Source organism: Myxocyprinus asiaticus, chromosome 11 (assembly GCF_019703515.2).
Source record: "Myxocyprinus asiaticus isolate MX2 ecotype Aquarium Trade chromosome 11, UBuf_Myxa_2, whole genome shotgun sequence".
Classification (NCBI taxonomy): domain Eukaryota; kingdom Metazoa; phylum Chordata; class Actinopteri; order Cypriniformes; family Catostomidae; genus Myxocyprinus; species Myxocyprinus asiaticus.
Genome location: NC_059354.1, coordinates 36,360,409 through 36,376,852, shown reverse-complemented (window position 1 = coordinate 36,376,852; position 16,444 = coordinate 36,360,409). Strand labels below are relative to the sequence as shown.

Sequence of the window (16,444 nt, the reverse complement as noted above, 5' to 3'; positions counted from 1 at the left end):
CCTCTGTGGCTTGGGAGGCACTTAAAGCCGTTCTTAGGGGCCGGAACATACAATATGCCTCATTCATCAAAAAATCCAAAGCACGAGAACTTGTGGAGTTGGAAGGAAATATTAAAAGTGCAGAGGCAGAGCTGAAGCGCCATATGTCAGCTGATGGCCTCAGAGAATTGACCCGATTGAAATATAGATATAATACTATTTTGTCGCAGAAAGAGGAGTTTTGGTTATTCAGGGCAAGACAGTCATACTTTGAGTCAGGTGACAAAGCAGGGAAGCTTTTGGCTAGATATATAAAGCATAGAGAGTCTTTTTCTACCATTCCTTCAGTGAAATTTGCTGGTAGTGAAATATTTACCTCAGCCATTGATATTAATAATGCCTTTAAAGAGTTCTATATTGATCTTTATAGTTTATAGGCTCTGACAGCGTACTGTCCAGTAACGGCTTTCCAGCCGGGCGCCTTCCAGTGGCCCAAACAGGGCATTAAGTATTTGGGGATTTTATTCCCAGCAAATTTGTCTGATTTAGTTAGTGTTAATTTTGACCGTTTAATAAAAAGGTTTTCGAGCGATGTCAGCAGGTGGGCTTCATTACATTTATCGATGATTGGGAAGGTTAATGTTATTAAAATGAATTGTATTCCAAAATTTAACTACCTGCTACAATCTCTCCCTGTAGATGTCCCCCTCTCTTATTTCAAGGAATTTGATAGCATAGCGAAGTCCTTCATTTGGAATGGTAAACGTCCCTGATTGCATTTTAATAAGTTACATAGGCCAATAGACAAAGGAGGGCTAGGCCTTCCCAAGATTGTTTTATTACTATATGTTCAGTCTCAGACATTTGGCTCATTGGTCACTTCCACCTGAGAGAGCCCCTCCCTGGTTTGGTTTGTTATTGAACAGGCAGTTCTTGCCCCTATTTCGCCATTACAACGTATCTCTATCAAACTAATCGGACAAGTTAAGTTACACCCTGTTATTTCGCATTTACACTCGGTATGGACTAAAGTGTCCAGATTGTTTAATCTGGACACTTATTTAAATGCTGCCTCGAGCATATGGCAGAACCCAAGACTGTGTATTGGCAAGTCTCCTTTCTGTTGGCCGGAATGGATTGTGAGGGGGGTTGCTACACTCGGTGACCTATATGAAAGTGGTGTGTTGAGATCGTTTGAAAACTTGGTCCAACATTTTGGGATCCCCAGACCTCAGTTTTATAGGTATTTACAACTGCGCCACCTGCTTTGCACTATTTTTGGGAGTAGCACACATCCCCTAAGGAGGCAGATGCTTTGGGAGAGGTGATTGCGGCTTTTGGAAAAGGTCACGAGGCATCAGTGTACTACTTCCTGTTAATTCAGAGTATAGGGGACAGAGCCTTAACTTCTCTCTAGAGAGTATGGGAGAAAGATTTCAACTTGGCATTGGAGGAAGGAAGATTCTTAAAAACGTTAAGTCTGCATCTAGTGATGCAAGGGTGCGTCTTATACAATTCACAATTTTGCATAGATTTTATTGGACCCCCTCTAGACTGTATAGGCTTGGCCTTAAAGACACACCCACCTGCTGGAGATGCCAGTCGGAGGATGGAGACATGGCCCATGTTTTTTGGTGGTGTGTCGAGATCCAGAAATTCTGGTCGAAGGTTCAGAATTTTGTGTGCGATATGGTGGGCACTCGGGTTTCGTTTTGCCCCAGACTTTGTGTTCTGGACGATGGGGTGGTCATCGATGTGGGGGATGGCCATATAGGGAACTGGGTTCTGACATGTGTGATGATCGCCAGGCAGGTTATTTTGAGGGGTTGGAGGTCAGCTGGTGTGCCCCCATATCCGGAGTGGTGCACGGAGGTGGGGAGGGTGGCAGCTTATGAGGAGGTGTCATCTAGAAGATGGGGTGGCTTGGATAAGTTTGTTCAGAAATGGGGTAGGTATTTGGAGTTTTTTGGAGGGCTCTCGGGTGGGGTGTGGAGAGAGTAATGTATTATAGTTTGTATGATTATTATGTGTGTGTATGTATGTATGTATGTGTATATATATGTATTTATGTTTGTATATGTATGTATGTATATGTTTTTTTTTGGGGGGGGGGGCAGGGTCGGGTCGGGGGGGTTGTGGGATTTAAATGTTGATTTTATATATATATATATATATATATATATATATATATATATATATATATATATATATATACATATATACATGTTTACATTTCATTGTAAAAAAAATTTAAAGAAAAAAAGAAAAAAAAAAGAAAAAAAATTCTCAGTGGTGCAATACAGAATAATCAGAGACGATTTGGAAGCACACTTGATTTACGATGAGTGTCCCTTGTTGTTATTGATTTTTCTGTGGATAATTCCTTGCAAGAGGTCTGAACTAGGGCTCAAAAGCCCTCATGTAATCTCTTTTCATCTTCATTCCACATGGATTCCTTCCTGAGCAATAAACAGGGTTCCCACACTTTTTTTGACCAATAAATTACCATGACTTTTCTATTACCTTTTGTATGTGATTTCTGGATTTTTTTATTTTTTTTTATTTTAATGATTTCAAATCAGAGAGATTTGTTAATTAATTATTTAGAGATAATCATTCTTTGAAAAGAATGATTAGCTCACAAATCAGACATCACTATGTCTTGTGAGTAGGTTTTGCTCTACTCAAGCTCTACACACAAACAACTACACAAAAGCCAAATAATTTGTTTTGATAATCTTATAAATACCAATTTTTTCTTTCTTTCTTTTTTTTCCCCAACTAATAATTTTACTTAGATACAAGCATTGTAGTTGAATATTTGCTTGGTTGTCACTGAAATTATTGAATATGTTCTGGATTTATATGTTGCATTACTGCATGGTGCCTAAGAAGCCAGTTTTAAACCACATTCTTTACAAAGTACCTTTATTTCAAATTGCTTATTCCTTTCCTCCCTGATCCACAGAGAAGCTGATGTTCAGGGACGTGAGGTCTCCTCAGGAGTTTCGACAGGATGATGTTGCTGAAGTGATCTGTGATGTCACCAGCTCTCCCGTGCCTGTAGTTGCCTGGTTTTACAACAATGTGGAGATCACTGAAGATAGTCAGAGTAAGTAATGTCCCCTTCCACTTATCTGCTATATTGTTTGACTAGTACAAGATAATAATAATCACAAGAACATGTGTTCAAAATTCTTGAGTTATTTCTGAGGTGACATTCTGAGGTGTTTCTGACTTTGAAGCAATTGGAGTTCTGCTAAGTTTGATTATGAATGCTTAAATTTTTTTCTGTATATAATGTGTTTATTGCAGTTATTAATTAATTTGACTTAAAATCACTAATAATCTGGAAATTTGTGTTTCTGATGTTGTACAGAACATCTGTTTATATTAGTTTTTCTACTTAGGTTATCATTTCATATATATATATATATATATATATATAATCTATTTAGCAAATAAGCAGAATTTTGAACCAATAAAATTTCACAGTGCATGGTGCTACCCTGCGCCAGACCACAGAAATAGAAACCAAGGAATTTAAAAAAACGTCCTGTCGCTTGACGTCATCACAGCTGGTTAGGTTATAAATTCCGATATACATGTTATATCGTTTTTTATTGCTTGTCTTTTTATCCCATCACGTCTGGTTAAGACACAGTGTAAAGGCTCTTTAGGCCACTTATTTGACTGTAAGAGTTTTTCAAATGTGTCATATCACACAGCAAGTGTCACAAACCGATGCTGTTACTCCCTTTCACAGCACAGCAAACGTGTTAACAAGTGAGTTGTCTCAAAATCAGAAATGTATTTTATGTTAATGTGATTTCAGCCAGCAAAAAATATAGCTCTTTTAAAGGCAAAATTAGCCTGTCATTAACATCATCAGATACCATTTTTGGCTCTTCAGAGTTTCAGCTCCTACAAAACAACAATTTGCAAATCCAGAGAGTGACTAAAGCAGATGAAGGAGTGTATCGCTGTGAGGCCAGAGTCGAGGCCAGGGGAGAGATCGACTTCCGGGACATCATCCTGGTGGTTAACGGTGAGTATGGAAAGCTATGAAACCTAAGTCCCTTATGCGATATAAGACATCTCAATTGAACTTGAATACCCAATACTGAAGACCCAGTGATCACCATGTATTTTTGTTGAATGGACAAGAGCAGCATTTACATTTTAATGCATCTTAAACATCAAAGACACAAATTGGAAGTTGCATTCAAATTCTGAGTGGACACATCTGAATGGGCATGACAATTCTGGCCATCAGTACATGCTGTAGTTTGGATGCTGATTTGAACTAGATGAACCAGCTGAACCAGCATGACCACCTTAGTCAACCACCATCACCATAAAGTTTTATTGGTGAACAACATAGCTTTGCTTGTCCATGAGCCAGACCAGCACCAAATCAGTATAAACCAGCCTGGATCAGCATCATGTTTGAATACGCTTGTCTTTACACAATGTTTAATAACTCTTCATGCTATTGATTACACATAAAGATAACATAAGACAATGTAATGAACTCATGGTTGAGATAAACACAACAGTATTTTCTGTATGACAGAACTTCAATCATTGACCAGCCCTGTCCTTCACATGAAAACTGCATATATCTCATTATCTCAATGACATTAGCACTGTGTGTTGTCTGATGGAAGGAAACAGCATAATGACATCACCCCAACTGCGTGTCCTTGTCTAATGTGGTGATAGTGAACATTTACGGGTGTCTCCGCAGTTTACTTCTGAAATTGTCCTTGCTGATCTAATCACAGTGCTCAGTGAGGCATGACCAATAATCCAGTCGACATGACAACACATATCAGAGCCCAGCATTAAACAAATGTCACTCTGTGGGGCTGCTCAAAAGCCCTTGTCAACTAGTGTTAGATAGCAAATGCAAAATTAATATGTCTTTGTCATCTAGGGGCCGGATGCACCAGCTATACGTAAGTTACAACTTAGCCTAGTTGTGGCGTAAATGAGAACTAAGTCACAGTTTACACACTACTAAATATTTGAGCACTGCACCATTAAACTTAGGTAGAATGTAACCATACGTAACTAGGAGTAACGGTTGGAATAGAAAAGCAGACTGATATTTTATGACATCAATGAGCTCATGTTTTGCATGACAGGCTTAAATCCTTTCAACATACATAATGATACTGACATTTACACTCGTTTGCATTTACGGGAGAGAAAAAAAACTTACTTTTAAGCGGTTCTTCAGCTCAAACCCGTTCTAACTGTGCAGTGTTCAGGGTGCGTCGCCCAGTATCAAGTTTCGACACATTCAAAATATATATAGGATATTAAAATGAATAAATGTCTATTTTTCCAGCCTGTTGTATTAGTATTTATTTATCACCTCTTATTTATCAAATCTACTTTTATTACATATCATATTTTAATGAGGATATAATTTATTACAGCTGACAGTTATGTGAGCAAACAAGGTTTGAACAACTGTAACAAGATCAAATTGAAATTCATGGCTTTTTAACACTTCTGTGTTCAAATTTGAAGGCTGTTTATTGGATCAATACAGGTAAATGTCATATTATGCGACTACGCATTACTTTACAGAGAGATTACGACCTTCTAGCTAAGTCTTGCCTTAAAGGTGCCATGAATTGGATTTTTATTTTATTTTATTTTATAATGTTCTTTGAGGTCCACTTATAATGTTAGTGTGATTATTTAATTAAAAGTGTCATAATTTAGGAATAATTGGTCATTTTCTATCCAGTTTTTGTGCCTCTGATTCAAATGTTCCGTTTTTTTGTGGGGGGGGGGCGTGTGTTCTTGAAGACTTAAGTGTAAACCCTCACTTCTGTGATTGGGTAACATCTTTGCATGTGAATAAGTGTAAATTCCCCCTCCATTACGCACGTGTGGGGTTGTTTTGAAAACTTTGATGGTTAAAAAAATTGACAACCAGAGAAATTCATCCATACATGTTTGAGCCAGAGTCTGATCCCGAATTAACCCCCTCCACAAACACCATGGAAACTGCAGTCTGTGACAGTGTGGTAAGTAATCACTGTAATTTACTTGTCTATTTGTGTAATAGGTATTACTTTTATTGGTGTTTAAACCAAGATGCGACACAACGGTGAGTATCTTGTTACATAGTTGGGGCGTTTTCCAACAGTGAAACATTTCCGTGTTTTACAAATGCTGAGTAACGCATGGCAGTACCAAATAAAGTGTAAATAAATGGTGCTATCACATTTATAACTGTGAAAGATATACTTACTGTGCAACATGTAAACGTATACAAGATACATTCACCGGTGTTTGTCGCACTGTCATTCATCATATAATCATCATTCATAATATATTCAGTGTAGTGACAAAAGCATCCGTTGTTCATTACAATGAGTCATGTTTTCATTAAAAAGGAAAGAGATTGTCTAAATATATTGATAGCAATACTCTTTAGGTGCATCTGTGGCAATTGTGCCATCATGCCAACAGAACAAGAAAATATATGCTGCTTAGAGATCCCTGTGCATTAAAACTAATACACGAGCATCTAAAATCACTAGGATCAAATCAAATACTCAGTACACATCTAACAGCCTGTAACATACGAAGCAAAACAATTAACATTGATACTCACACTTGTTTGTTGCGACATCACTGTCGGGTCCAATATAGTTGGCACTGCATCAACTTTTAATTTAAGTCTCTCTGCAAAGCCTGCTTCGAACTGTGTCTTGTTTGTGAAAGAATCATCGGCAAAATGAAGCGAGCAAACAAACAGATTCTTATCGACGCGATCCGGGACTTCATTAAAAATAAACGTCAGCCACTGTTTCTTAATGTTGGGAGCCTTGCGAAGCAAATGCAAGAGATCTAGTTTCCCACAACCTGGCACTGCACAACGTCTTGACATCTTTGTGGCCATCGTGACACCTCCTGTTGCTCCAAAAATAATCTCACCACTCTAATCTAACCACAAGACCGGTGGGCGGTCCTAACAGTGTCGACGATAAAGTAGGCGTTGATCTGTTTATGCAGAGGCTGGCCTGTGCTGATGTAATAATTCACTATGACGTAATAGTGAGGAGGAAGTAGAGAACAAGCCATTTTGGCACCTTGGTTTCAATAAAGCCTTTATTTGGACTAACAAAGAAGTTTTCGGTTCTGAAATGTACAATATGTTTTTATAGTGCAGTGAACTCTTGTATGTCAAGATATCATGGTAAGTTTGATTTTCCAATTCATGACCCCTTTAAGAAGAGGTGGTGCAACCAAATTAAGCCCTGACTTAGTTACAAACTAGTAGTTACTAAGCCCTTAGTGTGAAATTTACTTCCCAACTTACGTGAGACCTTACGCACAGCTGGTGCAACCCTACTTAGGAGAGGTTTTGATCATTTGATCAATCTGGATTCGCTGTTATGTTGTCAGATGAAAAGTCTCTTTGCACTTTGAAATGACTTTGTTTGGCATAAGTCTAGGCCACATACTAAACCAGGGGTGGGCAACTATTTTGGTAAAGGGGCCACATTGTATTCCTTTGAGATACAATGTTCTGCATTAATTTGGTTTTTGTATTTTTTAAGCCCAGATACAGTTGTGTACTAAATTTTCTGAAGTGTATAAGTGACAAATGGGACTATTCTGCAATTGCATAAAGTATTGTATCGCTCTACAAAGGTAGATACTTTTCTATCAGGCATTAAAAAAATGAATAAAGGCTGAGCTTATTATAAATTATTTATTTTACCATCTCTACTTCCCTGTTAATTTATTATTCAATTTAACACTCTCTACATCAGGGGTCTGTTTTTATAATAATAATTTTTAAAAAAATTAAATAAAAATAAAATATTATAGAACTTTTAATGTTTGTTGCAAAGCGGGCGAGTTTACATATTTTATTCTCAAAACATTACCATTAACACGCTAAAAGGGTCGTGATGCTGGTCTTGTCAATGGTTTGACTTTCCATTCAGCACACAACTGAATAAAACAGGCTGCATGACTATGATAAATGATTACTGCAAGAGTTAGTTTAACATACAGGTGCGAAGGGACTTCAACATTTCTAAATTGCACACATAAAAAATACATATACATATTCGTCTCTCACTTGCTTTTGCCCGCATGTCAGTGATTACCCCTCCTCATCTCAATGATGCCGAGATCTAATTTTATATTTAATTTCATCACTGAGAATGTTTACCTGCAAACTTAGTAGCGGCAAACAGAATCACAAGCAGCCTCAAGAATGGACACAGAGTGGCCATATAACACTTTTCCTTGAGCAGAATATTGCACTAGAGATCGCTAGGTTTATTTAAAGGGGAAAGCGAGAGCTAGAAAGAGCGCACTCGCGTGCATGGTTGCCAGATTGCACAAAATACTAACATTAGGTGGAATATTTCCAATTTGCGCAAGTATAAATCTCAAATTGGGGGTGTTGCATCTCTTATCTGGCAACCCTGAGCAGGTTAAACGCTTGTGGAGGCGTGTTAGGTCCCAATGCAAGATAACTGAAATATCCAATGAAAAAAAACACACTTTTAGGATAAATGAGCCGCGTGCCACATTAAGCCATGTGGAGGGCCAGATCCGGCCAGCGGGCCGTAAATTGCCCAGGTCTGTACTAAACAGTGCCTCTGTGATATCTGTGATGGTTTAATGGATACAAACCCCTTATTAATTCCCAAGTTTTTGTAATCAAATGTTCAACAAGCACATATGGATGTGCTGTTCGGGTGTCCACATTCTTTTGGCAATTTAGTCTGTTTTGATTCATCAGTGACATTTTGTGCCAGAGGGAAATTGTATTGTTCAAAGGTTGCACTTTCATGGCTCGTTTAAGACTTAATAGAATTCTCACATATGTTTCATTGCTACCTGACCTACAATAATAGTACAGGTATAACATTTATGTGAATCAAATAGCAAAGATAATTTGGTGTTTGGAATTTAAGAATTTATAGCTGTTTGAAGATATTTTGAAATCTTTGAATTAAATTGCAGACTTTGGTTTCTTGGCAAATATCAGCACAGTTTAGCCATTGTTGAGATCTCTTCTGAAACTCTTGAGGAACAACCTGTTAGGGTCTTTTTCTCTGGAGAAAAACATTAGAAGCAGGAAATTAAATCAAAAGTTTTATTTATTTATTTATTTTATTTATTTTTTCAGTCTGTGACTCATTCTTTCTTTCACAAAAAATTAGAAGCAAAAGAACTGTTTTATTTTCATTACTCCGGTTTGTACCAGAAGGATTTAGCCTTTGAAAGCTTGCAGGTGTTGATGCTAAAAGTCAATTCAGTCTGTGCCATATGTTTAGCTGACCCGATTTGATGTCTCAATGCCCAGTTGTGTCTCACATTAGCAGGGCTGTTTCAGTTGGGCATGCGTATCTGGGAACAGGTTGAATTAGATTACTGCCTTTGGAAAATAGGCATCGATTGGCAAGAAAGTCAATGATAATCTTGTTGGAACCATTTCAGTGCATGACAGCCCAGTGCTCTGCTCTGTGTGTGTGTGTGTGTGTGTGTGGGCAGGTTTAAGTGGTTTACGAGGACTTTTTTTATGTTACAAACTGGTAATTACAAGGGTGTTATGCTATAAATGTGGTTTATGAGGACATTTCTAGTGTCCCCATAATTCAAATCACTTAAAAAACATACTAAACGATGTTTTATTGAAAATGTAAAAATGCAAAAAGGTTTTTGTGAGGGTTAGGTTCAGGGGTAGGGTTAGGGTTAGGGGATAGAATCTATAGTTTGTACAGTATACAAATCATTATGTCTATGGAGAGTCTTTATAATGATAGCTGCACCAACATATAATTAGCAGTACAATATTCATTTAGCATGCAAAGAATAAAGGTTTTTAAATTAAAATTGATGCAGGTAAAAGCATTAAGCTTGAACAGATAACTTTATACTAAAATTACACTAATACTTTAATATAATGAAAGCATACTATCTGTAATGTTGAGCAGGCAGGAACAGAAGGAGAATGAAGACATAGATGAAAAGAATCCAAGTGCAGTTTATTAAAAAAAATCCAAACGTGAATCCAAACAAGCGTGAAAGTACAAAAGAAAACCATGAACCACAACAAAACAAGAAACGTGAACTTAAACATGAACTATGACCAGGACTTGACAAGAATAAACAGGCAAAGTTACCAGAATGCAACAACAATGCTACAGGCTAAAAATACACTACAAAGGAGAATGGCAAACATGAGGGCTTGAATACACAGACTAGAGTTCACAAGATATAAAAACAAGTCAAGTCATGACAAGTCTGAACTGATAATAAAACAACAAATGACAGGACAGAACTAATGAACAAGATAACAAGACTCACAAACATGAACCAATGAAAACACAGAACTAATAAACATGGTGAAACACAAGGGTCACATGACAAGACAAGAAAAACACTTGACTAGACACATGTTAGGAAACTGGAACAAGGAAGTGAACTACACTTCAAATGAAAAGACATGATTACAAAACATGAACAAAAAAATCCCCCCTCAACAGGCGGCTCCCGATGCCCAACAATCAACAAAAACACCAGGGGACCAGACGGGGCTAGAGACCACGGGGGACCAGAGGGTTCTGGAGATTACGGGGGACCAGAGGGCGCTGGAGACCACGGGGGACCAGAGGGCACTGGAGACCAGGGCAGAGCAGGCGGACCAGGAGACCAGGGTGGATGGCCCAGAGACCAGGGTGGTCCAGGCGAGGCAGCAGGAAACCATAGTGGATCTGGCAGATGGCCAGGAGATCATGGAGTTCCAGGCAAGGCGGCAGGAGACCATGGTGAATCCTGCGGGCATGGAGCATGGCCTGGCGGGACAGGGCATGGAGTGTGGCCTGGCAAGGCAGACATTGGCTGAGGAGCAGGGCTTGATGAGACAGATGGGGGCTGTGAAGCAGGCCCTGACGAGACAGACGTGGGCTGTGGAGCAGGGCCTGACGAGACAGACATGGGCTGTGGAGCAGGGCCTGATGAGACAGCATGGCATGCTGGACTCTCAGAGGCTTCAGGCGCTGGCTCTGGGACGGACGAGGCTTCAGGCACTGGCTCTGGGATGGACGATGCTTTAAGAACTAGCTCTGGGATGTGATAGATGGGGGCTGCTGGCTCATGGTCCGTGGCAGGCATGGGCGCTGGCTTGTGGTCTGTGGCAGGTGTGGGCGCTAGCTTGTGGTCAATGGTAGTGGACTCTGTCATGGGGTTCACTGCAGGAGTGTCAAGGGGTCCAGGGACCATGCAATTTGGCCATAGGGCATAAGAGACTTGACTGGCTTGTTAAGTCCAAAGCGAAAAATGTCTTTAAGAGCCACCTCTTTAAAATCCACCTCATTAGCCAAATCACAAAAATCCATAACATACTGTGACAAGGAGGAGGGCATGGCAGGGCCAAGATTGAGCACGGCCAGCACTGAATCAGCTGATCAATGGGAGAGCGACATCAAGGGCAGCCGGAGATACCAGTTCGGGAGAGAGAGAGACGCACGTGGCCGCACTGCATGTGTGTCTGTGTTTATGTTTGTTTTATGTTGAGTTTTATCATTAAACATTACTTTTACTGTTCAGCTTGTTCCCTCCTCCTCCTTGCCCGTCCTTTACCTGTTACAGTGGTGCCAAAACCCGAGAGGGAGGAGGAATGTGCTGTCATGGAGTCCTCGCAGCTGCCATCTGCCAGGGGAGGAATCACGGCTGTCTGCAGAGAAGGGGAGGAGCGGTTCCTTCCGCCAGAGGCCGGAGGACTCGTTGCCATCTGCCGGGGGAGGAGCAAGCTGGCGTCCGCCCGAGGGCGGAAGAGTGGTTGAGGACTGGGCAACAGTGCATCTGGGAGCCGGCGAGCAAGTTCTTCTCTCTCTCCTCTCTCCCTCTCTCTCTGTGTGTCTCCGCTCGACCTTTCCCTCTCCACATGCCTTCCCTCGTCTCTCCCCCAGGTTTGCAGGAGGCGGGGGTGTACCACCGGCTGACAGAACGGCTGGAAGGGCAATGTCTCCCCTCCAGAGATGGGTGGAATTAGTCAGACCGGTGGCACCCGGCCTGAATCGGGCGAGAGAGGAGTGTGACGAGGAGGAGGGTGTGGCCGGGCCGTGATGGAGCATGGCCGATGCTGAATCAGCTGATCAGCGGGAGAATGAGATAAAGGACAGTCGATAAAGGGCAACCTGGAACAATTTCGCTTTGATTCGGACCGCAGAAAACGTGCCCAGTGTGAAAGCCACCTTAATTAAAATAATTGCAGTGAATATGAATATGAGTATCTGTTGAGACCTCTTGAAAATGAAGTGAAATCCACCATGAGATTAAAAATGACAAGTTAAAAATGTGTTTGAATATTTGCATAATTGACTGAAACATTTCATTTTTATTTATTCTCTTGAACAGTTCCACCAGTGGTGTCTGTGCCACAGCAGTCTTTCAATGCCACTGCAGACTATGGAGAATCAGTGACCTTCACCTGCCGGGCCTATGGCTCACCTGAGCCTGATGTTACCTGGCACAGGTATGACAAACTTATTACCATCACCTTCACCATCACCACCATCTTAGAGTATGCAAAACCCTAAAAAAAAACTCTGCCATTGGAATCCAAACAGATTCCAATGCATTTGGAGTGAGGTACATTGGACATTTTCAGTTCTGCATAACTTCAGACATGTCCAAAATTTGAGATATTTTATGGCCTCACTAAAGAGTTTGAATAAAGTTGAACCTCCTCCTTTGCACACCTGGAATTTATTTTTCCATTTAAACCTAGAAAAAAACAAAAGGTTTTAGAATTCTGAACCATCTAAAACAGAAAAAGTATGAGGTAAAATGAAGAATAATCATTTAAGCTTTTATACTATTTCATGGTCACTAATTAAATGTAGAAGCCAATTTGTGACTGATCATGTTCACACCTTTGTACATGAGGTAAGATTTCCTTGCTTCCTTTGAAGCACACAAGATGCTTTTTGGAACATTCTCAAATCATGCTGGGATAACATGGATCATCAGGTTTTGCACAAACTTGCAGAATACATGCTGGAATGAAAGAAAATGGGTACATACCAAACATTAAGACATTCTGCAATGCAATTAAATTTTTCACTCAAATTGTTACACTGCAAAATATTGTGTTAAATTAGTAAAGAGTGCATGTCATCATGAAAGCAAAGTGAGGGCACTCCAAACATTAAGAAATTCTGCAATGCAATTAAATGTTTCACTCAAATTGCGACACTAAAAAATATTTTGTTAAATTAGTAAAGAATGCATGTCATCACGAAAGCAAAATGGGGACATACCAAATATAAAGAAATTCTAAAATTCATGTGAATTTTTCAATTACATTTTTCATTCAAATTGTTACTCTGAAAAATCAACTTTTTTCAAGAGAAGCATTTTGTTGTCTAGCGATCTCTATTGTGGCAGGGTGAGCAAGATACAGACACAGTGGGTGTGGCGTCATGCCTTGGAGAGGCATTTATCGGAAATGATAATAAACAGAAAATGTTCATAATGGGGAATAAAGTGTCCATGGGGGAATTAGTGTCCAAATGTAAAGGGGAATCTGGCATCCTCGCTGTGAATCGGGGCTGTGTAGGCAGGGGTAGTGTCGATTGGATGATTCAGGATGTGGGCAGGGTCCGACGTGCTCCCCTCCATCCGGCACGCAAGAGGCGGTGGCTTCTCATGTGGCCTGTCTTCGCAGGTGCTGCGGCGTGTGAGGGGAAGGGCAGCCTGGCATCCTAGCCTGTTGGAAACGTGTGCTGTCACCCCCCGACAACACATCTAACTCGTCCTGGGGGTCCGGGGAGCGAATCTGGCAACGCACCAAACTCGGCCAGGATCCCCCCCACTCTGCTCCTGTACCTGAGGATGACAGTGTTTGCTGTGCACACAAGGAGATAGAAGCCGGCTCCCAGAGGAGAGGCGCACTGCGTTTTAAGGCCAGCGTTGATGAGGCTCCACTCACATCAGGTGCGCCTCATCATCCACTGCCCAAACGAAGCTCATTAAGTTGCACCTCTCCTCTCTCCAGCCCATTCTCATTGTGAGCCTGGCTGAAGGACGGGCCTAGAGGCATAATGATGATGACGAAAGGGAGGGGCATTCTGCCATACTATCTAGTGATCTCAGACTTTTGGACTCCACTGTATTATTGTTGATAGGGGAAAGAAAAAAGGGAGTTTTGTTTAGTTCAGTACCCACTAAGAGATTTGTAATCAGGTAGACTCTTTTTTCATCCTATAGTTTGTAAAATGAATAAACAGACTGTGCTAACATAAATAATTTTTCCATTAAAAGAGGACAGTGACTTCACATTTAATGCACCCCTCACCACTTTATGCAAGTACAAACTATCTTAATAGAAAACAGGAAAATCGACAACATCTTTGTTTACCCAGATCTACAGTAAGTTTACCCTGCTCTTCTATCTTGACCCGCCAAGGCACAAAAAATACACTGAAATATAAAGCAAACAAAAACAAATTCTTCCAGGGATTTTGTGAAGGAAGTGAAGGTGCCATGTCAGAACAGTGGAACAGAAGGGCAATGAAGCAGAGAAAGAGCTCTGATGACAGAGAACTGATACATTTATTCTATTGGACTTTGACTGACAGCAGCCCAATGTGTTGATTACAGGCTCTCAATCACTGTAATTACCTCCGGCCCAGATGAGAATGAACGAGATGAAATCGATCCCTGCCGAGTATTCTGGCACGTTGACCTTTAATGAATGAGCCTAACCAAACCACTCACTTATACACTGGGACATGACAATAGCACCACCAATTACACTATGCCTGCTAAAACCTGATAGATGATTTATTTATTTTTAATTACTGGTGCCAAAAAGGATCTTGAAGTGATGAAAATGTATTCTGATAGAAAAATAAATGCCATAATTGTATATGAGTAGGGCTAAAGAACTATGTCTAAATACAATTATGCTGCTTTGACATTGCTTTACTCTTAAATGCATGCATTGTGAAGAGTGAGGAATGTTGCAGGCAATCTCATATTTGGACTGTTGACATGACATGTTTCCTTCACATGCTATTAAAGTGAATGGTAGGTAATTATTCATTTTTGGAAATGCAGCTTGTTAGCTGCTGAAGTTTCTGTCATACACATGTATCTGTAACTGTTTGTTGCATATTAAAAATCTTTTACACAGAGAAGAGTATTTATTGTAAAGAAATTCCATTATTGTCAGCAAGTTTCCTATTCTCATTGACCACTATGCACTTGAACGTGACATAATCATAATCACAACTTCAGAAGTGGGAAGTAGGATCTTCCAACAAGCAAGTTGAGGCAGCATAATTCCAATTGAGGACAATCCAGAGACCGGAAAGTTACTGTGATCACAAACCTGCTCTTTTACTGTTGTGCCCTTGAGCAGTGCACTTAGTTGCACCTCCAAAACTCGTCTACAATTAGTGTCACTGCAATTAGTGTGATGTAATGCCCTTTGGCTTAAAAGACATCTGCTCAAATTGTAACAGTTTTGTTGTAGCTTTCAAAATGGAACATCTGTCTATTTCTCTCTCTCTCTCTCTCTCTCTCTCTCTCTCTCTCTCTCATATGTTGACTGTCTTTATGGGCACAGAAACTGTAATTTGATTACCTTCTTCCCATTTCTTGTAGCCGCACAGGTCTCTCGGCTTTAAATAGATTTAATTTCCGCTCATTCTTCTCTCAACGTTATGGCAGTCTGAAGCTCCGCTGTAATCTTCTCCAAAAATATTACATTATTCTGTCTGCACCTAAACTGCATACCTTTGCATATCTATAACATTGGCTATACTGTATGTATATTGAATATAGCAGAATATTCTGGAAATATGATAAACAATTTCTGACAGTTCTTTGCCTCCTGTATCTGAATTATGTACAGCATTTCTTATTGGTTTCAGAGGTTTTCATGTTGCAATGTGAAGAGTACCAATACATTGAGACTTTCGTTGACACGAGATGTATATGTGTGGTTTGTCAGGAAGGGAGCACAGCTTCAAGAGTCGGAGCGGTACATAATGAGAGCTCGGGGTACGACGCTCACCGTTCGAAACATTCAACAGGATGACGGAGGCTCCTACACTTGCAAGGCCTCTAACAAGGCAGGAGAAGTTGAGCACGAACTCTTCCTCAAAGTTTTTGGTAAGAAATCTTTTTTATCGGCTTACACATCTCTTCGTTCTTCAAGCGGGATGTTACCTGTCAAAATAAGTACAGCGTGTGTATCGTTCTGTCAAATTGGTTTTAGGATTTTGAAATGAGGGGGAATAGGTTGTTGCCTAAGTAGCTTTACGCAGGTGATTATATGAAAATTAATTATCTCAACAAACAACAGAATATATAATGAGAGCCAAGCTTTGTCAGAATTATTACTGTGCGTTATAGCAAAAGTTGAGTTTAGGCTCGTAGAATGTCAGGGTGTAGCATT

General features: G+C 40.2%; 1 protein-coding gene across 5 annotated transcripts in view; it reads left to right on the top strand.

Annotated features, from left to right (window-relative positions):
* Positions 1-16,444, top strand: part of LOC127448489 (neural cell adhesion molecule 2-like) — a 360,673-nt gene that overhangs the window by 256,762 nt on the left and 87,467 nt on the right. For all 5 annotated transcript variants that reach the window (XM_051711076.1, XM_051711075.1, XM_051711074.1 and 2 more), the window contains 4 exons: positions 2,948-3,091; positions 3,893-4,027; positions 12,394-12,511; positions 15,998-16,158. In XM_051711076.1, the coding sequence (XP_051567036.1) occupies positions 2,948-3,091; positions 3,893-4,027; positions 12,394-12,511; positions 15,998-16,158 (558 nt within the window). The remainder of the gene's footprint in view (positions 1-2,947; positions 3,092-3,892; positions 4,028-12,393; positions 12,512-15,997; positions 16,159-16,444) is intronic.